The sequence below is a fragment of the Panthera tigris genome, chromosome E2 (genome assembly GCF_018350195.1).
Source record: "Panthera tigris isolate Pti1 chromosome E2, P.tigris_Pti1_mat1.1, whole genome shotgun sequence".
Classification (NCBI taxonomy): Eukaryota; Metazoa; Chordata; class Mammalia; order Carnivora; family Felidae; genus Panthera; species Panthera tigris.
In genome coordinates, this window is record NC_056674.1 from 48,223,820 (window position 1) to 48,246,771 (window position 22,952).

A 22,952-nucleotide genomic window follows, 5' to 3' on the forward strand; every position below is an offset into this window, starting at 1 on the left:
GCAGGGGGTGGAGGAGCATACGAATAAGAGACACCCCCCCACTTGATCTGGCCACAAAGAACTGAAGGAGTCCGTCCTTGCTGTCTTTATCCGGTCACTTCTGCTGTGGCCCTTCCTTCCTCCCAGCCCTTTCACTCTGATCTTTTTACCATTTTCCAAGAGACCCAGCAGTCAGGCTGCTGTGATATTTGCTCTTTGTTACCAGCAGTGGGTATTAGTGTTTCACTTCCCGTTCTGTTTCTGACGTTTATCTCCGTGCCCTTTAAGTGAGTACTTGTAAAGAGCTACAGAGAGCAATCTCACTTTATAATATTTCATAAAACCCCCAAGACTAAAGATTTGAAGCCCAGAAAGGCACGTTTGGCCTGTGCCCAGTGCAGCGGCTGGTGAGCTGAGTTTCCTCCCCCGGGGCATCCGAGGCTGGAGGGACACACCAGCGCGTGACTGCCAAGGGACTGCAGCCTGAGGCGAGGGTGGCAGCACAGATTTGGCCTGACAGTTGCCCTCCTTTTCCTTCCGTTGGACAGAGCACATTGGGGCTGCGCACAGCTAGCGGGGCCCCTCAGGTGGAGACCAGCAGGGAAATAGCAGAAGGCCAGGCAGAAACTTCAGAAGGCCAGGACCGGGCTCTGGGGAGGTGAGGGTATGTCATGAGAAGGACAGCAGCCGGGGCCTCACACCCAAAGTTCCAAGGCTGCGCATCCTTTGGGACTGCTAGTAAAATCTCCGCATTTCTCCCGGCCAGTGGCACCACTGAGCTTATGGCAGTGGCTCTGGGGAAGCCGTTTGGGGGCCGGGGTTCTCAGTTCCGACTGTGAAGCCTATTAAGAATACAGATCGCTACTCCCTGGGGTGGGCCTGAGCGTGGTCTTAGTATCCCATATGGTCTTCAGGTGACTCCCAATATATAGCCAGGTTGATGGGTCTCTTGGTAGGATGCTGTTCCTTGCTTGGAGGGCCTTTCCAGTTCTGACCGGAAACTGTATGACCTTGTGGGTGGGCGAGGACACTGATGGGCCATGGGGTCGTGGCTTCCCCCTGAGAAGTGTGGAGCCCCAGGGCAGAGAAGTGAGGCTGCCGCCAGAAAGCAAGATGGCACCCCCTGGTTGGAGCCATTCAGCCCTTAAAGTTACCACAGGAACGTGAGCTGGAGGTGGGTCACTGTGATTACCCAGGACCCACAACCACAAGGACAGCCAGCCCATTTGGATGAGGAATTTGGGGAGGGAGGCGCTCTGGCCTCAGTGCAGTGACCACGCGAACAGCCGGCTGCTGGGCTCGAGTCGGTTGCAGGGCTTTAAGGTTAGAAGGGCAGAGTTGTAGGGAGGCCTCGATGTGTGGGCTCAGTGCCAGGCAAGGTGGAAGGGAGACCCCGCCATCTGTAAATGTTTGTGGTCATACAAGTAGCAGTGGGGAGTGATCCGTTGGCCTGGAACAGAGGACTAGTTTGGGAATAGTAGGATGAAGTAATGGAAAATGTGGACGGAGCAACTTGCTAACAGGTAATGTTTGGAACAAGGGGAGTCCCCAAGCCATTCCCACATATGATGGGACAGTCCTGCCCGGGCTCCTCTGGCTCCTGGCACTTCCGTTACTTGCTTGCCTTATTCCTCAGAAGGTCACACCAGTGGTTTGAAGAGGGAAATGGCGGAGATGTGGGGGGCCTTTCCCTCACCTGTCCTAAGACTCTCTGTGTCTCTGCTTGTCTATTCTACCTGGTGAATGTGTCCCAAGCTATCAGGTAAAGGGATGTCTTTGCGCTGGACATTGGAGTCATGAGGAATTAGAGCTCTCCATCAGGCGGAAAGAAGGGCTGGGCCAGGGAGGGGAGGCCTGTGTCCTGTAGGTGACACACGGCATGGGAATGTTTGGCAGAAGAGAACATGAACTCCAGGTCAGGGACTCTGCTCCACTACGGGCCTGGAAGCGTGGCCAGTGCTTGGCTTCACTTGGTTCCTCTGTCCCATGAGCACATGATCCCTGAGGACCTCCGTGCACCTGGCTGGAAGTTGGCAGGGGCCTGGATGGGCAGGCACATCTGGGGCCTGAAGCCCGTTTGCCAGGCTGTCTGCGTGTTGGCCTTAGGGCAGCGTGAGGCCACTTCACAGGCAGGGAGGCTGAGCATGTCCTTGGGAGGAAATCCTGCCTGAGAAGGGTAGGAGCTCAGGGGGCTTCAAAGGGCGAGAAAGTCTCCCTCCGTGGTTCTGTCATGGCCAACCCAGGGGCTCCCAGGCATGTGGGGCTCAGAGATGCTGTTTCCCTGGCAGCGTAGGCCTGTGGTCAGAGCACCAGCACTCGTTGTAGTGACATTCCCCCTCCCCCTCAGACCTCAGGCAACAGCCGGCCTGGGACCCACACTCAGGAACCATGGCTTCTAGCAGAGGTTTCTGGGAAGCTGCTGATGGAGTCACCCCCACCCCTGCCAACCAGATCTGAGCCTGGGTTCTGGTGGCAGAGCTGTGAGTGCAGTTCCTGACTCTGCGTCCCACCCACCCCTAGGAGAAAAGCCATCACTCCAGCAGGTCAGAACTAAGTGTGGGCACAGGTCAACACTGTCCTGGTCAGATGTGGCCGGTGTGGTCATTGCCTGCCATCCACAGAGGTAGCCCCAGGTTGAGGGTCTGGTAGAAGCAGCTGGTTGGCAGATAAACTTCCCCAAAGCCACAGGAAGGTTCTGGAGAAATTCAGGCCCCAGGCATCAGAGGGCCCGGTGATATCTGTAGCCAAGGTGCCCCCAAACCATCTGTCGTCCAGAAAACCTGTGCCTCAGCACCTGTGGCAGCCGGGCCCTGAGACCTACGGGCTGGGTGTGTGGCCAGGCAGCAGCTAAGCGCATGGGGCTGGGCCACCACACGGGGCCTTGGCAGGGCTCTAATCCGTGCTCCGTTTTCATTCTCTGCTGAAATAACACCCGGCCCACGTTAATGGGATTCAGGGTACATGGCCTGCCCCGTGTAGAGAAAGCGTTCACAAGCGTGTGCTGTGTGTGGCTGTTACTGGGCAGGAACCTCTGTGACAGGAGAAGGTGGGAGCCGGCCGTTCTCGAGGGCTGGGTGTGTGTCAGTGTTTCTTGGAATTGACTGTTGGGGAGACAACAGGATTCCCTTTAGTGACCCTTCCCTTTGTTTTCATTTTTCCACTTGCTCAGGGTTCAAAATCGAAATGCTCCTGAGCTGTGAGCTTCCCCCACCGAGGGTTGGAGGCCTGGAGGGGCGGCTTCCAGTTCATACCACCTCCCCCACCTCCCAAAAGCACCAACACAACTCAGCCGGGCCCCCGGGGTCTTCCCTGCTTGTCTTGTGGTGTCCCAAGAACCTCCAGCACAGGATCCCACCCCTGCCATCTGACCTGCTTCCAGCCATATTCTGGGGTATCTCCATGTGGGATAGAAGATGAAGCCTCTTTTCTGGGACACAAACCCGGACCTTGTCTGTAAGTCAGACACCTGCTCATCTGACCTCAGAGGCCCCTTCTCAAAGTGCTTCAGCTAGAACCAGACTCTTTACAGAACCCCCGATGCAGGGCTCAAAGCCCAGCCGGCTCCCTGGGCCCGAGCATGCAGTTCCTCATGCAAACCAGATTCCACAGCCGAAGTAATCCAAGCCACCTCTCTCCTCCTGGCAATTAATCTTCTATTCCGGAAGTGTCCGTCCCCGTTGCCCACAGGGGCCCAGCCCTGGGCCAGTCGTCGTACGCTTTCAGGCACATTGTGCCTTGGGAAGCGTAGGTTAAGGAGGAGACGTTCAAGTGAGGAAGGAGATTGTGGAAAATTAGCAAGGGTGAGGCAGGAGAGGGGTAAAGGCCCTCTCAGGGGTCCTGGATGGGGACAGCTCAAACAAAGGCCTGAAGGGGTCTAGAGAGTTCTGTATGGATGAACAGTGGGAGACGGGCTTGGCCAGATTGATAAGAGCACAAGGAAAATGGGGCCCAGTCTGTCAGCTGAGCCATGTGTAGGAGACGGCTTCTGTCCTGAGGAATAGGTGGAGCCCCTCACATGGCAGCAAGGGCCACCTGACCACCCAGGCAGTGTAGGAGGCAGGAGTCACCTCTCCTGGTTCTGCCCCACTGTCATCTTGGTCCCTAGAGACAACCCCAAACCTGGAGAGGGGTTGGCTCAGAACAAGGTGGCTTCCAGGAAGCCATGGTTTTCTTAGCCACTCCCATCCAGATGAGCCTTCCCTGGGGCGGGGGGGGGGGTCTCCGGATGAGCCCAGCCAGGTGTCTGTGGCCCCCAGGAGCCTGGCCACACTGCTCTTTAATAGAGGAACAGAGACCTGAGTAGAGAAAAGACCCTTTTCTTCCTCTTCCCCATCGTGCTGTGCCCCTCCCTCCATGCCTTTCCACCAGCTCCCAGCAAGACCCAGAAAAACAAGTCCTTGTGCCTCCTCCCATCCCCACCACCCCCCCCCAAAGAAACTTTTAAACGTATCAGACACATTGCACATTGCACGATGAATTTTTAAGGCATGAGTTGGCAGGGTTACCATGGCTGCCTCTGCCCTGAGGGGCACACTGTTGAGGATTGATTGAAATAAATAAAACAGATTTACAATTTTCATACTTGGGAAGCAGGGAGCTGGAAGGGAAGAGGAGTGTGGGGTGGGGAGAGGTGGGGGCAGTGACGCTCTGGAGCTTTCTGAACTTCAGAGGGGAGGCCACTGCTACCTCCCCACTCTAAGTTACCCTGACCTGAAAGCTGCTTTCCCTTTAAGTTCCTAAAGGATCCCAGCTGTCGGGCAGGGACGGGCACAGGGCGGGAGGGGCCTTTCCAGTGGGAATGGTGGTGATGGCTCCGGGCCCCTGTGTTTTCTGTGCTTGACATGATGCTCTCCACTTCAGAGCTACAGCTGTGAGACTCTAGGCATCTCCCAGGAAAGCCCATGTCCCCTTGGCCTTAGACCACTGAGGGGATGCGGACCCCAGCTAGCAGCCAGAGTAGAGAAGTGAAGGCCTGTCCCCCCATGCACAGTGTTGGCCTGATCAGGACACAGGTGCTTGGGATGCAGATGAAGGAGGCCCAGCTGGAGGGAGAGGGGAAAACTGAGCAGAAATGGCTCCACCCTGCTGCCAAGGACACCTGCACAAGAGGCATATGAACTTGTTCCTCACCCCGGTGGGCCTGGCCCTGAGGCCACCCGGCAGGGGGCCGTGGGGCCCACCCCACCGTGAGCTTTCCTCAGAGGCAGCGTCCAGTTTCGGCCTCAGCAAAGGAGCTAGGACAAGGCCTGCCTGCCCAGTCACCTTCCAGGCCCCAGCAGAGCGCGACCCCACAGCTGACCATCCCCTCCCCAGAGAGCCAAGCTGCAGGCCAGGGCCCACCCGGCCTGGTGCGGCTGGAGGCCCAGACCTGCCCGGGCCGGACCCGGGGGCCCCAGGTGGCCCCCTGATGCCATAGCACAGAAGTGGAGGTGAGGCGGGGTGGCGTCCAGTGGGCCGTTGTAGGAGCCACAAGCAGACCTTCCTGTCTGTATCAGGGAAGCCACTTACTGGGCCTGGCCCAGCAGGAGGTGCCCGTGGAATTGACCACATCGCCCGCTTCCCCTGTGGCACTAATGGTTCCTCGGGGTCTGGAGGGTTCATCCCCTTGATCGCACAGGAGACGGGGGAGGGGGCATTAAAGAGCTGGGACCCACCCTCTCGAGACTAATTCTGAGTTCTGTGTTCATCGCGGGGCAGTTGGCACTGAGAGGCAGCAGGGCTAATGCAGGAATGGCGCATGAGTAGCAACTGGGGGAGGTCGGGGGCAGGAGGTAGGTTCTCCAGCTCGTCTCTCGACATGGGCGTCTCTTTCCACTCAAGTGTGCTGTTGTCCAGACTCTCCCCACCAGGCCAGCTGTTCTGTGTCCCTGTACTGGCAGCCTTCTCATTCGTTTGGGACAGTCAAAAATGGGAAAGGCCCCCATCTCCCCTTAAACTTCTTTTGACTCTGTCTGGTGCCCTCACCCTGTCCGGTAGCCTTGGGCCGAGTCGCCATCGAGGCAGGCTGTGCCCACCAGCAGCATGACAGCCAACACGGTGGGGTCACCCGGCAAGGGGGGCGCTCCTGGGCCCTCTGGGCTGAGCGCTCACCCCAGGCATCCCCTCCGTGGGTCAGACACATCGTCTGCCTCTGCCTTTTGTCTCTCTTTAAAAAGCCAGGCTTGTGGAAGGAGAGGGGAGGGGAGGGGAGGGGAAGGGAGGGGAGAGGAGGGCAGCAGCCCCCACCACCCCATGAGTGTAGATGAGCTCACTCTGCCTCCCTGGCCGGCCCTCAGCTCTGGGCTCCGTGTCAGAACGATTGGGGGCGGGGGTGTGGGGGGCATCAGCGTGCCCTTACTTGGGGACCAGAGCAGGAGGAGAGCCCCAGGAGGGAGCCAGCGTGCGCGTCTTGCAAATGGGCCGGGACTGATCGGCTGACAGTGAAAGGGGCGACAGCTTCTGGCCGTGACAGTCTTGCTGGTCTTGTTTTCAGAGGGCGCAAGGAAGAGGGGTCATGGGAAGAAGTGTTACATCTTCCCCGAATCTACACGGCAGAGTTCAGATTCCCCAGAGCACAGCGTGGCAGGGAGCCAGAGTGCTTCCTCCCCAGGAAGGGTACCCAGGCTGGGGACTCTGCCCTCCAGGACCCCCACCCTGCTACGGGCCCCTGCTCCCGCACATGGGCCTGGCCCTGGGAAGAGCCCACTCTCCAGCTACCCCCCTCATTTGGCCCTGCCATGCGCCTCCCCAGGCCCTGGGGTGCATCTGTCCTCAAGGGAACTGCTCACCCCCCCTTTCCCCTCTCCCACTACCAAAACAGGCCTCCTCAGCGCTGAACCCTGTGCCTCATGCCCTGCCCAGCCCCACTGAATGAACTGTGTGACAGTGGGACCGGCCACTTGGAGAGAGGCATCTGGAGGCAGCAGCAGCCCCCACCTTGCACCCTCAGACAGCAGTGTTCCCCTCTTCTTTCCTGCTCTGCACTTGGCCCCGATGGGGGCAGGGTGGGGCTCAAAGCCACTGGGCAGGTCTTATCCTCCAAATCAAGTCTTGGCCTTGCCCGAGTTGGTGGCCTGAGCAGGTCCCTAGAGGAAAAGCAGCATGTGGCCCCTTTCCCGCTCCCAGGACAAGCTGAAGGATGAGCGCCAGACTCCCTATTGGCCTAGTGGGGGCTGGCCTCTGCCTGTGCCTTTCTCCCATGAGGTGGGCAGCAGCTGTTGCCTCACGGGCAGGACTTCTGGCCGTTCTGGAGCCACCTGATACCTTCCTCCTCCTACCTGCTCTGGCCCACACATCCCCTCAAGCAGGGGCCGTGCGTGGGTGTCGGAGAGGGGGCTGGGGAGAGCATCTGCCACTGTGGCCGGTGTCCATTCAGGGCCAGAGTCTGGTGCACGTGGACACTTGGCCAATGTTAGTGGTTGGCGGCAACACAAAGCTCACACCGGTCTGGCAAGTGTTGTGCAGCCATTTCCAGGCCAGCCCTGCACCAGAGTGCCCGCCCCTGGCCCTGCCATAGGCCTTGGCCTTTTGAAGTCACCCCCAAAGAAGGCACCTCTCTGGGCAAGGCGGCGTCATCTCAATCCAATAGGGAAGGGAAAGTGAGGGTCCCTGTCTTGGATCAGGCCGGAAGCAAGCTGCTCCCCTGAGAGCTCCTGGTATATAACAGAGGGACCAAGAGAACTGTTCCCTCCCCGACACGAACCCAGACCCAGAAGTAGGGGAACAGCTGCCCAGGCAGGCAGCAGGAGGCTGGAGGAGGGGGAGGCAGAGCCCATGTGTGGGGCTCTGGCTACGTACCCGCAGCCACCTCCAGGCAAACACGTGGGCCCCTGTCCTGAGGTGGGCCTCCAGGCTGCTCCCTCCTGGTCCCCAAGTAGGATTCCTCCTGCCTCATCTCTCTACCTTGTCCCCAAGCATTCTGCAAGCCATTGTCTCATGATGAATAGCACTTTAATGTGAGTATTAAAAGTACAGGCAAATGTTTAATGTTTGCAAGCTGTGTTCCATTATTGATGCTGTGCTGGAGAGCCAGGCAGGCAGCTCAGGCGGGGCTGGGGCTCAACAGAGAGGCGATGGTTCAGCAGCCCTGCGAGGCGGCCATCTGCCAGGCCACCACGGGGCGTGGACGGGCACCAAGGAGGCAGAAGAGGAACAGGAGCTCAGGTTCTGGAAGTGGACTTTTCTGGGTCCGGATCCTCCGCTCCTTGTCCCCTGATCAGCTGTGTGCCTGTCAGCGTGGTGCTGTCCGTGTGGAGTGACGGGTGTACCCCCTGCCCGGTGTGTGAGGACTCCTCGAGATGACACACGAGGACCCTAGGGCTGGGCCTCTGGAATCGGAGGCCACCTTTGCAGGCCATGTCATGGGGTCGAGGTTGAAGTGAAAAGTGGGTGCCCACCCGACCTTCTTACTTAGGAAGAGGAATCAGCATCCTCTTCCTGTTCAGCTATTCAGAACTCTCCAGGGTATGGCCCAGCTGACCTCCCCAGATTCACCTTCCCCTCCCCCAAAGATGCCCAGGACCCATTGAGCCTGCGGCGACTGGAGCTGCTGTTCTTTCACATCACCCCTTGCCCGTCCCACTGGGGCTCCTGTAACACCCTCAGCACGGTGCCTGGCGTGCGGTTAAGAGCTTCCAGTGAGCTAGCTAATATTTCTTTGTTCCTGCCTTCTGGAGGCATCGTGTCCCAGCAGTCTTGGAATTGTTTTTCTTCTCCCCGATTTGGGGTGACCTTGGGATGGGATGGCAAAGGCTGGATAAGACAAGACAGCCCCTGCCTCTGCATACCTCCCTCTCTCCTGCCCCAGCCACAGTGGTAGGGGGCAGAACAGCCCTTCCTGGGGCAGAGGAGACAACCCCGCTGAAGCAAACATCCAGAGGCTTGAGGCTGGGTGGGGTGTGTGCCCCCCACCGCTGCACCTCTCCAGGGTACGTCTTCCCAGCTTCCCTCCGTTCACCTCTTGTGGTGATTTCATGAGTGGAGCTTGGGGGAGGTTCCTTGGTGCTACGTATTGTTGCCGTGTCCCGACAGCACGGGTTCAGGGGTCTCCACTGAACTAGCTTCCCACATTCCTTAGGCGGGGCAGCCAGGCCCTGGGTGATAAGGGGGGAAATGTAGCATCTGGGAGGCTGCTCTCTGCAGACAGGCCTGTGCACAGCATGCAGGGGCCTGCCCAGGATGAGCAGAGGGAGCGAGCTGGAGTGGCACACTGGAGTATTGCCGGGCCTTGACACGTCCATACCCTAAGGTTCAGCAGTGGTTATTGAGCAGCTACTCAGTGCCATGCCCTTGTCATGAGGTCACAGCAGGGCCCTGCCCTTTGTAGCTCACATTCTAGAGTGAGAGACAGCTAGGACCCTGTAAACAGTCTGTCAGATGATCCAGGTAGTGAGAAATGCTCAGAAAAGACACAGAACTTTCCTTAGAAAGGGCTGGTGGGAGATGAGCCCTGGACAGAGGCCTCCCCCGGCCCGGAGTTAGAGCTGACAGCTCAACGACCAGAGGGGGCTGGCCACGCGCTGGTCCCTCGGCAGAGCTTTTCCAGGCCAGGGCAGAGGTCAGGAACAGAAGGAAAGCACAAGGGGCCAGCATGCCAGGAGTGAAGGAGGAATATTAAGAGCTGAAGTTGAAGAGAAGTGACCAGAAGGTGTGAGATCCTGGAGGCATGGCAAGGAGCCATGCCATGTTTGTTTAGATCCAGTGGGAAGTCACTGGGGAGGGGCGTGCTCTGTTTAGCACTTTTTAAGGCTTGCCCCAATGGCCAGTCCACTGGGAGGGTGGACTGTAGGGGTGAGAGAGGCAGCAGGGAGACCCGTGAGGAGCCGGCTTGGAATTGACCAGAAGAGATACCCGGACTGGCGGGCGCACTGGGCAGAGAGGCCAGGGGATTGAGGACGACTCCTTCCTTGGTTTGGGAGGAGCAGCTAGGTGGCCGCAGCGGTGACACCGCTTCCTGAGATGGGGAAGGCTGGGGCGGAGGCCTAGGGGGACCCAAAGAGTTGTGCTGTGACCCTGCCAAGTTTGAAATGCCCGTTGGACAGCTGCTGATCTAGAGACAGCCTTGAAAATAGAGGAGCTGGCTCAGCCACCAAGAGATGCAGACGAGAGAGAGACACAGTGCGCCTGCACAGAACCGGCACAACCCTAGAGGAGCAGCAGTTGCTGAAGAAGGGGAAAGCCAGGAGAGTGTGCTGTCACGGGTGGCAGGAGAAGAGCATTTCCAGAAAACTCTATCATCCCTCACCTTCTGTAGTGCATCAGTGTCCCTGGCTTCTAAGGGACACCAGGAGGCCAGGGCGCCCACCTGTCCTTACCACCACCCCCTTTGCTTGCCCTCCTGCACCTCCCCGACTGTCCTCTTGTGAGAGTGCCACCCCGGCCCTCTGGCTGCTACAGGTCCCTGCGCCCCGCGGTCCCTGGAGAGCGCTGCCTGGCAGAGCCTCAGCTGTTGGCCTCTGTCATGGAGACGGCAGCAGCTGCAGCCGACGGGCATTTGTGACCATTTGTCAGAATGCTCCCCTTCCTCCCTGGCCTGCCCTCCTGGAACATTTCTATCCCATAGCCCTGGAGACGGGGCTTATCCGGGGGTGGGAGGCTCAGGAGGGGACGGAAAGTGCTGTCTGTGCTCTACAGAAAGGCCAGGCTTCCTCCTGTGAACTGGCTGTCACCCCAGCTAGGGTCCAGTCACCGTATACCGTGTACCCCCACATGAGCCATCCCTGGTCTCGGCAGCTCTCCTCTGAGTAGCCACCACTGTACAAGCAGGTATTACCCCCAATTAGGAGGTAAAGAAATTGTGGCCCAGAGACACTGGGGTCACCCAGCTGGTCAGGAGCCACCCAGGTGATGACAGAGCCCTTCCCACACCACCCTCCAGCCCCACCCCCCAACAGCCTTGTTTCCACTTCTCTGGTGGGTTCTTGCCCAAGGCTGCCGTTTCTAGCTGGGCCTGGGCTGGAGACGGCCTGCCCACTGTTTGCACTTCGTGGTTTGGCCTCTCCATTACCAAATGCTCTGGGATTTTTCTGGAGCCGGGGGTGGGGAAGAATCTTCTGCTGTCTGGCCCCAAGGCATGGCTGGTATTCAGAGGGAGGCAGGAAACCAGACCCTGATAAATGCAGAGTTTAGTGTGAGTTCAGTGACCTGGGATAGACATGTTTCAGGCATGTTGGCTCCAAATGTGATTCACGTTTAGCACACGAGACCTTGAGGCCTCAGACCTTTGTCCCCACAGGCTGGATTCCTAATCTGTATACTTCCAGAAGCAGAGACCAGGAGACAGGCGGACAGACTGAACCCCAAATGGGAGGGGGTACCGTGCTGGTACAGTCAGGAGCTCAGTGGCCACACCCCTCCCCTCCAAGCCCCACCTGCCGGCTCCCTGGTTTGCCCTTCTGGATTTTTAAGGAGCCTTGGGATCCCTGGACTCCCGACAGGAAGGCCCACTCGTACCCTCAAGGCCAGCCCTCCATGGGCACCATGGCACACTAGGGCGGTCACCAGGCTTCCTCCGAGTCTGTCCTTGAGACTTGCCTGTCACTGTTGACGTCATCTGGCCCAGGGACCCTGGAAAAATCTCCTTTTCTCCATTCTCTGGATTTCCTGTTTTCCTTTTAATAAAATGGAGACTCTTGCACGAAGCCCAAGTCTTATTCCCTGCAAGACTATTACTAGAGAAGAGGTGGCAGGAAGGAAAAGAGGCCCTAGCAAGTCCCTAGCTTGGCCCCTTGGTCAAGTCACTTTGTCTCCCTGTACCAGCGTTTCATTATCCAGGCAGCAAAGAGAAAACTCGGGGTTGTCATAGGGTTCGTTCATCCCACAAGCACCCCCTGAGCCCCTGCTACCGGCAGGCACCGTGTACTCCAGGTGGGGGTGCAGCTGCGAACAAAACAAACAGGTTCCTGACGCCAACGGGGAGGGCAGAGGACACGAATGACCGGTACGTGTGTTCTTTGTCACATGAAGATAATCTCTATCCAAAAAGTAAAGGTGGGAAAGGGTAGGGAGTAGCTTGGCATGTGGGGGGCATTGCTCTGGTATGCAGGAGATCGGAAGGGGAAGTTGGAGCTTCTGTGGTGATATCGGTAGGCAGAGGCCCACTGTTTCTCTCAGAATTCCATTTTGGGGCCTGGGGCAGGGAAGGGAGGTAAATCCAGCCTGTGGGGGCTCCGGGGTTGCTGAGCCAGGGTGAGCGGTGTTGGGAGGCACAGAGCCAGGCCCCAGTGACCCCCACAGGCCTCAGAGCTGAGGTTCCAGGCCAAACCCAGGAGAGAGCAGGTTCCCTCAGGATGCCGCGAGAGGGGATTCCTAGGTTAAGCCCAGAGGTTTCCGTAACCTCTACTCTGCCTGTTTTCCAGGCAGCTCTGCCTCCTGCTGAATGCAGAGAACATCTTTCACTCGATGGCGGACATCCTGCTCCGAGAGGAGGACCTCAAGTTCGCCTCGACCATGGTCCACACCCTCAACACCATCCTGCTCACCTCCACAGAGCTCTTCCAGCTGAGAAACCAGCTCAAGGACCTGAAGACCCTGGTACTCCGTGTCCATGGGCTCGGGCCGTGGGTTTAATCCCGCATGCACTCGGGCACACAGCCATGCTACCCCACCCCGAGGCCCCAGGAGGCTCGCAGACAGGAGACAGGATGAACTCAGATCTCCGGGTCGGGTGTAAACTACAGACTGCCCTGGGTTAGCTACATGGAAGTGGCAACCGTGGCAGTAAGTCCCAAGTGGCTTCCTTAGCCACCCACTGTGGAGATCCTTGCCCACGGAAGTCTCTGGACTCTAGGGTCCACATGCCCTCCGGATCCACCAAAGACAGTGTGTTTTCCACTCATTCATACCCCACCCCACTGTCCGAGGGGGTCACTGCCCCTTCGCAGAATGAGTGGATTGGATTCTGGGACCATGTTCCGGGACCCAGCAGTTCATGCCACGCTGTCTGAGTCAGGTTTCTGGATGACAGCGTCGCCAGACATCAGGGGTTATTAGCCTCCACGCCCTCTTCCCTGGCCCTGTCCCCTCTTTCCAACAGTTAGACATGTCTGTCTCACAAGGCATCCTGTCCTAAGTCAAGGTGTCACAGCACTGCCCGGCTCAGGCTCCGGATAAGGAACCACCAGGGCTGATCAGAGAGAGCCGAGAGGCGCTCACCATCCTGTCATCCTGGGGGACACGGGTCAAGGGTCTCGCTTGGGTCAAGGGTCTCGCTCGGCCCAAGGGCAGGAGGCTGAACTGTCCTGGATGTGCCGGTGGCTCCAGGGCTTTCGTTCCCCGATGCGGGCTGTGGTCTCCACCCCACACCCTCCTTCCCAACTCACACGCTGCCTCCGCTCCCTCTCCGGGCGTCTCAAGGACCTCCAAGCCTGCATCGGGGCATCTGGGGCCAGGCAGCTCGGAATGATCCAGGCCACACCTCTGCCTTCTTCCTGTGGTTCTTTCCAGACATTCGCAGAGGACTTAAGAATTTTCCTCAGGGCAGGGGCTCCCTTCAGGGTGTGGGCTCAGCCTCTGGGCCGCTTCCTGAGTGCCAGGTGGGCTGCAGAGGAGGGAGGAGATGGCATCTGAAAATGAGACGGGATGCTGCCGGGGAGAGCCCAGGCCCTGAGGAAGCTTCCTCCCTGCCCACACCCAAGCCCTCCCCACAGCCCTCCAAGCCCCACAGGCTCCAGGACCACAGAGTTCTAGGAGGACAATTACCGTTCTTTGCCGAGGGCACAAATGCCAGCACAGAGGACGGGCTCACGCCTGACCAGGCCCTCACAGCCACCACCACGTGGCTCTGTGGGACTGGGAGTAATGACAGGGTCTGAGGAAGAGCTGTCAGCATTTCCTTTGTGACAACTCGTTCCCAGCTGGGCTGCCAAACACAGCCCTGGGTGCTGAGCTGTCTCCCCGGCGTTGGGCGAGGGCCCCTGGATCTCAGGCCCCGTGAGGACCCTGGGTGGGAAGAGTAGGGGCTCTGCCAGCCGCTCACACCTCTTCCTCCTCAGGAGAGCCAGAACCTGTTCTGCTGCCTGTACCGCTCCTGGTGCCACAACCCAGTCACCACGGTGTCCCTGTGCTTCCTCACCCAGAACTACCGGCACGCCTATGACCTCATCCAGAAGTTGTATCCTTCGTTCTCACTGTCCTTCCCGTCCAGCCACTGAGGGACAGGCGGGGGCCAAGTGCTCCCTTTCCGCCACACTCCTACCCCGTCCCTGTGCTCTGCCTCCAGGCCTTGTGACATGGGGACCTCCGAGGGCGTGGCCAGGGGTGCGCTGGGGAGAGCACTGTTGGCAGCGGATGGGGTCATCTAGGTCTTGTGGAGGGGAGCTGGCCCTGGAGAAACCTTGTAAGCCAGGCGTCGAGGCTGAGTGGGCCCAGCCTGGTGCTGACGGGTGCTGATGGAGCCACCTAGGTGAGAGGGCCCCGGGGGGGGGGGGGGGGGGGGCGCGGTCGGGCTGACCTAAGCGAGGTCTGCGGGCTTGAGCTCTAGCGTCTGCAGCACTGCTGGTGAGGAGCTCAGGGACCTGGGCCACAGAGCCACGGCCCAGCTGGGCAGTGACCCAGAGGGGGAGAAGCCAGCTGCGGGAGAGGGCTCAGCAAGAGAGAAGACCCCCAGCACGCCTCAGGGCCTGTGAAAGGCATCCATGGGCAGACTGGTCACAGTTGTTAAAACAGTGCAGCAAAGCAGCTTACTGGATTGAAGAACTACTTAGGATGCAAAATTGGCCTCCTTTCCTGACGGGCCATGAGTTGGGGGTAAGGAGAGAGGGTCCCTAAGGTGCCTCCATTAAGGGTCAGTGTGGCCAGGCCTCACTCCCTCAGGGTGCCTGCTCTCCTTCCACACCCTAGATTTGCTTTTCTCGGCCACTGGCGTGGCCCAGAAACCACAGGCCACACACTTGCCACAGCCCTGACCTTGGCCCTGCTGACAAGCGTCCACTCAGGCAGGAACCAAGACCTTTCCCGCTCAGCCTCCCCCTCCCCCCAGCACAGGCTGCAGGGCTGAGATAAGAGCCTTTCAGAGCTGGGAGGGCGCAGAGGAGAGAGCCACAGAGCAGAGCCAGAGTGCCCCTGCAGGGGGGGGACAGCTGTGCCATTTCTCATTTATAGGGACAGAGAGACTGATGTCCTCCGTGTACCTTCGGGCTTAGGCAGAAACAGGCTCTACCTACAAAGCCAGGGCCCCAGTGGGAAGAGCATGTGTTCCCAGCTCTCCGGTTGCCCCAGCCGGCAGAGGCCCCTCGTAGAGAGGGGCCATCCCAGCCAGTCTTTCCTTGACCCGCCCACCCAGCGGGGACCTGGAAGTCACGGTGGATTTCCTCACGGAGGTGGATAAGCTGGTGCAGCTGATCGAGTGCCCCATCTTCACATGTAAGAGCCTGGCCTCTGGAGCGCGACAGGGGTGGAGCCGACTCCGCTGTGCTCCCTCTGGGGAGGGAGGCAGGGAGGGCACTCACCCCAGGGTGTTTCTTAGAACGTCAGGAACGGAAGACCGGGGATGACAATCAGGTCTGGGGAGTCCAGTCCAATAGGACTGAGACATGGTGTCAGGACAAGCGCCTCAAGGTGACCAGCGCATGGCCGAACCCACCTGAAGGTCCACGACATCCCGACGGGGGGTGGTTCGGCCGACCAGAGTAGTGCTGCCAGGCCGCTGCTGAGGGAGCTGGCCCAGAGCTGTTCGCAGCCACCCCTCCCCGCACCACGCCCTCCTCTCTCTACAGAGCAGAGTATTTGCCGGAGCGGCTGGGCAGGAGCTCCCTGATTGTAACATCCAGGCTGAATGTGCAAAAGTGGCAGCTGGTTGGGGAGAGCACGGCTCCTGGCGCCTCGGCGCACACACGGTGCTTGCCCCCCAGAGTAGGCGACTCTCAGGATAAAACTTGCATGCTTACTTAGGTCAGGCAGACGAGCAGAGAGGTGGCCCTGCCGGTGGCCTCCTTCCTGCTGAGCCAGTTGGCTGAGCCCTTGCCCTCTGGCAGCGCCTCTGACCTGCCCGAGCTTCTCCACGCGGCCAGGCCCCATGGTGGTGGATGCCCAGGAGACACGAGAGCAGGAGGGAGACCCTGTTCCCAGCAGAGTTTAGCAAAGCCTGTCCCAAGTGGTTCCCTGGCCCAACATCTCACTTCCCCAAGGGCCTCCTGGGGCAGCCAGGCACATTCTCACCTGAGGCCGGGTCCAGCCTGACCCCGGAGAGACGGCAGGCACCTTCTCGCCAGGCCCAGGGCTTCGTTGGAGCGACCACGGCAGCTTCACCCTGGTCCTGCCCAGCACCCATCCCAACCCTGCTTTGCCTGGCTCCCCCAGGGGTGACTGCCTTGACCCCACAGGCCCAGGGATGTCTACTCACGTCTCCACTGGTGGCTCCTGCTCCCTGGGGTAGGGAGAGGGTTGGGCAGGGCCTCACTGCTCTGGCTCCAGCGTCAGCCCAGACCCCCTACACGGCTGCTGCCGGGGTAACATGGCCTCTCCTGAAGTTTGTGGCTCGTTCTCCACAAAGGATGCCTGGGACTGGGCCTTAGAGACACAAGAAAGCAGGAGCCAGAGGGGCTCAGAGGAGGGAAGCGTGGGCCCCTTTAAATGGGACGGGTGCTGGGCAGTACCAGGGGCACCTCTCCTATCTGGTGGGGTACTGGCATGGCTGGTGTCTGAGGAGGCTTCCCAAAAGCACCTACCGAGACACTCTGGAGTTTGGTGTGTGTTCAGCGCCACACACGAGCGTTTTTCTACCCTGCCCTCCCTTCAAGCTGTCCTAATCCGGTCTTTCTCTCCCGCTCACCCTATTTATAGCTCTCTTGTGCTGGCACGTGCAGAGCAGACAGGGAATCTGTTACACTACAGGCCCCAGGCCCCCTCATCACCAGGCTGCAGTCAGTGTAGCGGCTCAGGGACAAGGACCGGCAGCTTGGGGGTCACCAGGCTGAGGCGACTCTCGGGACAGACGGCCGTGCGGGTGGGCAGGAAGAAAGAGCGGCGAGATCCGGGGGACGGCTGAGGTGCTGCTGGAGGAGGGAGCAGGCATGTCTGGCTGTAGAGGAGCCCCTGCCCCTCTCTGAGCCACAGCTACCTGGCTGGCCCTCTCCCGGGCAGGCCGAGGTGTGGCCCAGGGCAGTGCCTGACCCCTGACCTCTACCCTCTGCCCTGCCTCAGATCTGCGCCTGCAGCTGCTGGACGTGAAGAACAACCCGTACCTGATCAAGGCCCTCTATGGCCTGCTCATGCTGCTGCCGCAGAGCAGTGCCTTCCAGCTGCTCTCCCACCGGCTACAGTGCGTGCCCAACCCCGAGCTGCTGCAGACTGAGTGAGTGCCGGGCTGGGGGACCGCTGCCCTCCGCCTCCACGGGAGGCAGAGGCCTCCGCCACTGGGAGAGGCCAGGCCAGAGGGACTCGGCACGAGAGGGGTCTCCCTTGCCTTGGCATCACGTCCCTCTGGCACTGCGGAGACTGGCCACCCCGTGGCCACTTACACTCAGGCCTCTTAAAGCACGAGGCTGGGGGCTTCTGCGAGTGTTTGCAAGGTGGTAGAGAGTAGCAAGATCTTCTCCCAGCCATCAGGGTTGAGTTAATCTAAAAACTGAAAGGGCCTGCCAGAATCACCCAGACGGAGGCCCCTGGAGGGAGACTGCAGGAGGAGGAGTTCATGTCCTGGGTCAGAGACCGTGCCCAGTCCTGCAGCAGTAGGCGTGAGAGTCGGGCCTCGGGCGGTCCTCCCCCCCACCGCCCCCATCTACGGCAGAGGCTCCAACCTGGGCCACAGAGAGACCCCAGCCTCACTGGGACACGGAGGCACCGTGGCTACGCTGCTTGACCCTGCCCGTGGGAAGAACGGGACCTGGGCACACCTCCACCCCGAGGCCAGCAAGGCGGACTCCGGGCAGGAGGGCTGCAGCCCTGCGGGGTGGGGGGCGTCCAGCCAGGCTCCTACCCCGAACCCGCTGCTGGCCCGGCCCCCGGAGCCTGTTGGGCCGTGTCTATATTTGGTAACCCTTGGAGGCTTTGCCTCATCCACAGGCATTTGGCATTCGAGATGGAAAATTTCACTTGTCAGGTCGCCATGGAAACAAGCAGAGCCACTGAGAAGATTTACGCTGAATGGAGCGCACCCAGCTTGCATCAGATGCCCTGTGTGTCTAGAATTCCCTCCCAGGCTGTTAGAGCCACTTGGCAGGCCTGGCACCTCGCTCTTGCGAAGGGCCTCGGCCTTGGGCCCTTGGGACTGATGCAGGCAGCCTTGAAATGGCCTGTCTCACACGCAGGGCCTCTGACCCCAGCCCCTGTGCCTCCATAGCACTGGGTTTAGACTCCCACCACCCCTCCCACCCAGCTTGGCCTCTCCAGAGGCTGGGTGTGGGCCACCTGACAGGCTGGCCACTCTAGGCTGGCTGGAGGGGCTTGAGCCCCGAGCAGGTGTGGCCCCCAGGCCAAGGCCCAGCTCTTGGCCTCTTCCACCCCTTTTTCCAGACAGCGGTGCTCTGGGATGACAGGGCTAGGCACTGTCCCAGCTGCTCTTAGTGACACCCAAGTAATCCCCAGGGGAGCAGGGAGGTGGGTTTTGCACTTGGAATCCCTTGGCCAGAATACTTCCAGCTCCTGGGACACAGAGGCCCTGAAGCCACACCGTGCTTCACTGGCCTGGCCCCTGCACCAGCACTTCCGATGTCCAGTGGGTGTTAGGGTTACCCTGGCAGGCACTCAGGATTCCTCCTTTCTTGGTGCAGGGGTAGGGGAGAAGGAGACAGGAACAGCTGCTTCCCTGTGACCTTTGGTTCTTGTCTCCACCCCCACCCCCAGCCAGGCTGCCTTCCTGAAGGAGGTCCCTGGGCCAAGCCACAGACCCTGTGAGGCTAAGGGCCATTCTCCTGTCAGAGCTCTGCACATGACATCTCCTTGTCTAGGGTGGGGAAGTAAAGCTCAGGGTGGTAGGAGCTCTCCCTGCATGCTCCAGGCCAAGGTACAAGTTTGCAGAGGGAAGCTGAGGAAAATGGCTTCTCTCAGAGCCTCCCATGGCCAGAGTCAGAGAAGTCCTGGGCCAAGGGGTTGAGGCCTCTTAGGTAGGAGATTCTGTAGGCCAGTGGACAGTTCAGAGGCCTGGACTAGGATCTGGTCCCAGCTCTGCTGAGGGTTTGCCCTGTGAACTTAGACGAGCCCCTCTCCTGGCTCTGCGTTTCTTCATTCGTAAATGAGCATTTGGACCAAATGGATGCTTGAGGCTCTGCCCAGCCCTCAAGGCCCCGGGTTCCCAGCGGTTCTTTGCAAGAACCTAGGAAGAGCTGTGTCACAGATATAGGCAGGGAGACATCGGGCAGGGAAGGGGCCTCCAGAACAGCTGGGAGAGGGGTCAGATTGCAACGCTGGGCACAGAGGGACGGCTCACACCCTGGAGAGGAGGAAGAGTACAGTCACAGCCCTGGGAGGGGCAGGCAGCTGGAAGACAGCTTTGGGTTGCCTGACAGGCCTGCAAGCCGGAAGCAGCTGGGTCAGTTGTGGGGAGGGGGTTCTGCACCCCTTGCCCATCCCTCATTCCATGTGCTCAAGGCACCAGCAGGCCTCGGAGACTCTGGCCCCCTTAGGTTTCCAGGCCACTCCCCAGAGATTATCTCAGTGAGGCAGGAGGGGACCTCTGAAGAAAATCTGGGGCCGCTTGTCAGCATTAGCCTGGTGACAGGTGCTTGGGTGGGGTGGCAGGAGACAGGGCTGGCTTTGGGTTCTGGAATCCCATCTCCACTGCTGGCGGGGTGTCCCCCAGTCACTGATTGCCCGAGGAGCGTTGTAAACAGACCTCGAAGGGCCTGAGCAGCAGCCATGCCCACTGTGACAGGCAGGGAGAGGAGCCCTGGCCTACCCCCGTGGGACATGCTCCTCCCCACTTGCAAGATCTCAGGCCAGGAGGGATCCAGGAAGAGAGGCTGAGTCACGGAGGGCAACGCTTGCCACCATGATCATCCAGAGAGTGCAGGGTATGGCCCATTCCTCCCCATTCCCGCGCCTCCCTGGCCACGTCTGTGCACATCACCCAGGTTTGCTGCCCACTGCCGGCATCTCCATGGAAACCCCTAATCTCAGTCCTGCCTCTGGACCAGACGCCTGTGCTTGTCAGTAGTGTTGAGGGGAATGGCACACAGACCCGCGAACGCCCAGCATCCAACGGCATACTCCAGTGTCCGCTCTGGCCTCACGTGTCCGGGCCTGCAGATCTCTCCCGCATCTCACCCACTCGGCTGGGGCGGCACCTGGTCACTGCCTGAGGCTAGAGCTGTAAGCCGCAGGGTGTCCCTCGGCCTCCCCAGAAGCCCAGGCGGTGACACCTGATAGTGCCCTGTTCCCAGGGAAGTTGAATACGGCAGCCAGAGTCCAGAATGCTGCCCCTAGAGTGGGCCCCACCTAGCTTCTCTTGATGTTTGTTGAATTAATGTTGCCTGAGGCCCAGGAAAGCAGCAGCCAAGGCACCATCCAAGGTGTCTTCAGATGGCACATCTTCAACAGGAAGGGAACAACACTGAGTAGGGGTGCAGGGGGCCACCTCCAAGCTTCCAGATGGCATCCTGACCATGGGGAGGGCCCCCACTGCCCTTGGTCCTGCCCCAGCAGCCAGGTGAATGGTCAGAGATGTCTGTCAGGGGCCAAGTTCATTGGTAAGGGTTTCCTTTAGGTGAAGCGCCATCGTGTTTCCCCCAAAATGTACTGAGCCACTGATGCACCCCAGGCCTCAAGCTGCTCAACCCTGGCCAGCCTCACCTCAGGGGGCCATAGTGGTCATAGCCACAATGGCTGCCCATGAGGTACCTAGGCTGGGGCTAGGCACCAGGCTAGGCTCTTATATGTTGAATATGAACCACCCTCACCCCCCCACCGTGGAGTGGCCCCTGTGGCAGTCCCCTTCTACGGATGAGCAAACTGAGTCACACGCCCAAGGCCAAATAGCTAGGAAGTGGTCGTATCCAGCCTTCTCTAGCTCCTGTGCCCAGCTGCTTCTTGGAGCCTGTGAACTCACAGGGCCCTGGGATTCTCGTGAACGGCCCACAGCCTTCATGAGACCCCCTTACCAGGGCCACTAGGTCTCAGGGGCTAGAAGCAAATACTTCCCCAGCCCACATCTGTTTCCCAAGCCAGTGAGGCTAAAATGAAAGAGGAACAGACTCTTTCATGAGACTTTGCCGAAGGGATGGTTATAATGGGAAGGGACCCAAGGGGACCTGGTCCCCAGGAACAAGCCGAACAGGACTACTACGCCGCACAACTCTAGGGAGCATCAGGTACACTGTGGCTGTGCGCTGCACAACTTGTGCAGCTGTACAGAGCAACCGGGGAGGGTGGTCGCAGCAGGAGTTGTAGGAGCCGTCAGCACGCCCAGTGGTGAGACCAGCTCTCCTTCTCCAGGGACAGGGAATGACTGCAGGCCTCTGGACCCCAACACTCAATAAGAGATGTCCTGCCAAGCTGAAGGCCCAGTAGAGACTCTTCAGCAGTAGACAATCCCTGTTGTCTGTAGGCCTAGTCCGGCCCCCAGAGAAAGGGCCGGGCTGCCTCCTCCCCCTCCTCCCTGGACCCTGTTCCAGGCCCCAGCTGGCTTCCTGGCTGGCTGCTAGCCCTGGCTTTCACCCCAAAGGGAGCCAGTCGTAAACAGGAAATGCTTCCCAATGCGATGCCTGCTCTGGGCCCCGTCGTCAGCCCACAGACTGAAGGCCATATCCAAGCAGCAGTGTTGACTGGTCCCAGCAGCTGAGGGGGAGGGGATGTTCATGAGGCTCCCCTACTTTGGGGCTGTTGGGCAAGGGTTACCGGGCCTGAGGCAGACAGACTCGCCAAGGTTGAGCTCCATCAGCCTGTGACCCTGCCCTGACCCTCCCCGTCCTATGCCCAGCGCTGCCTGCCCCCAGCTCCCTGCCATGTATGCTGAGACTGATACTGAGCCCTTCTCCTTCTTCCCAGAGACAGTCCGCAGGCAGCTCCCAAGTCGCAGAAAGCGGATTCCCCCAGTATTGACTATGCAGAGTTGCTGCAGCACTTTGAGAAGGTCCAGAAGAAACACCTGGAAGTGAGGCACCAGCGGAGCGGGCGTGGGGACCACCTGGACCGGAGGGTTGTCCTCTGATGCCTGACTGGAGAAGGGCCCAAGGAGTGGCCCCACGGAGCATTTGGGGTCTTCGGGCTCCCTGAGGAGCTCGGAGACCTGCCTCAAGGGCAGGGCAGGGCTGGGCCTGGCCACCAGCGCGGGGTTGGGGGGACAGAGGCTGTCCATCCAAGCTCCTCTCATAGCCCAGCCCCCTGGGCCCCCAGTGCTGTCAGCTGCACCCTGGCATTCAGACAGAGCTGGCTTCCCACCCGGGTGGGGCCAAAGCCTCAGACACCACCCATTCTCTGGAACTGGTCTCTTTCTAATATCCTCTTGTAAAAGAGCTTGACCTCTCCAGCCCACCAGAGCCCTGGCCTTGAGTGATGTGTGTACTTAGGAGTATGCATACCTGTCTGCAACTAGAGGCCAGCACAGAAGTGCATATGAATGACACACCCCCCTGCCCCAATAAAGAAGTGACAGAAAACCTTCAACCTGCACCAGCTTGCTCCTTCCCACGGGCACCTGCTCCCTGCCTGATACCGCAGATGCTCCAGGACCTTCTTGCCTGCCCTGGAGTGCTGGACTCATGGTGGCCCCAGGGAATGCTGGCTGCACCTGGAAAGGCTGGTCACTGCACAGTCCCTGATGGGTGTGTCCTTGGGTCCCAGCTCTCACCTCTAGGATGCACCCCTTCCTGGAGACCACCAAGCACTGGGCTGGCCTGGAACCCTGAACCCTACCTTCCCAGGCACCTACTCTGACTTTTCCATCCAGATTCCCCCATGGTGATGCCCCACGTCCACATTGAACAAAACCAAATCTTGAGTTTCGGAATGAAAGGGCGCTCACTGCACGCAGCGCATCACAGGAGATGGAAGGGAAGGCCCAGCCAGGCCAGTGCAGGGAGGGAAAGAGGCCTTCCAGGTGCCCACCCCCTTGATTTGGCTAA

The 22,952-nt window shown here is 59.7% G+C and overlaps 1 protein-coding gene and 1 long non-coding RNA gene across 2 annotated transcripts in view; one reads left to right on the forward strand and one right to left on the reverse strand.

Moving 5' to 3' along the window:
* Nucleotides 1-22,494, forward strand: part of VAC14 (VAC14 component of PIKFYVE complex) — a 102,544-nt gene extending 80,050 nt beyond the window's left edge. Inside the window, exons 15-19 of the mRNA XM_007074897.3 lie at nucleotides 12,315-12,489; nucleotides 13,950-14,068; nucleotides 15,239-15,318; nucleotides 17,098-17,248; nucleotides 21,877-22,494. Of these exons, the coding sequence (XP_007074959.2) occupies nucleotides 12,315-12,489; nucleotides 13,950-14,068; nucleotides 15,239-15,318; nucleotides 17,098-17,248; nucleotides 21,877-22,039 (688 nt within the window). The 3' untranslated portion in view covers nucleotides 22,040-22,494. The remainder of the gene's footprint in view (nucleotides 1-12,314; nucleotides 12,490-13,949; nucleotides 14,069-15,238; nucleotides 15,319-17,097; nucleotides 17,249-21,876) is intronic.
* On the reverse strand, nucleotides 11,002-14,352 carry LOC122234164. Its single transcript, XR_006211940.1, has 3 exons — nucleotides 14,030-14,352; nucleotides 13,278-13,520; nucleotides 11,002-11,065 (listed from the first exon to the last, which is right to left on the reverse strand). It is a non-coding gene; the product is annotated as an uncharacterized LOC122234164 (long non-coding RNA).
* Nucleotides 22,495-22,952: the final 458 nt, after the last annotated feature.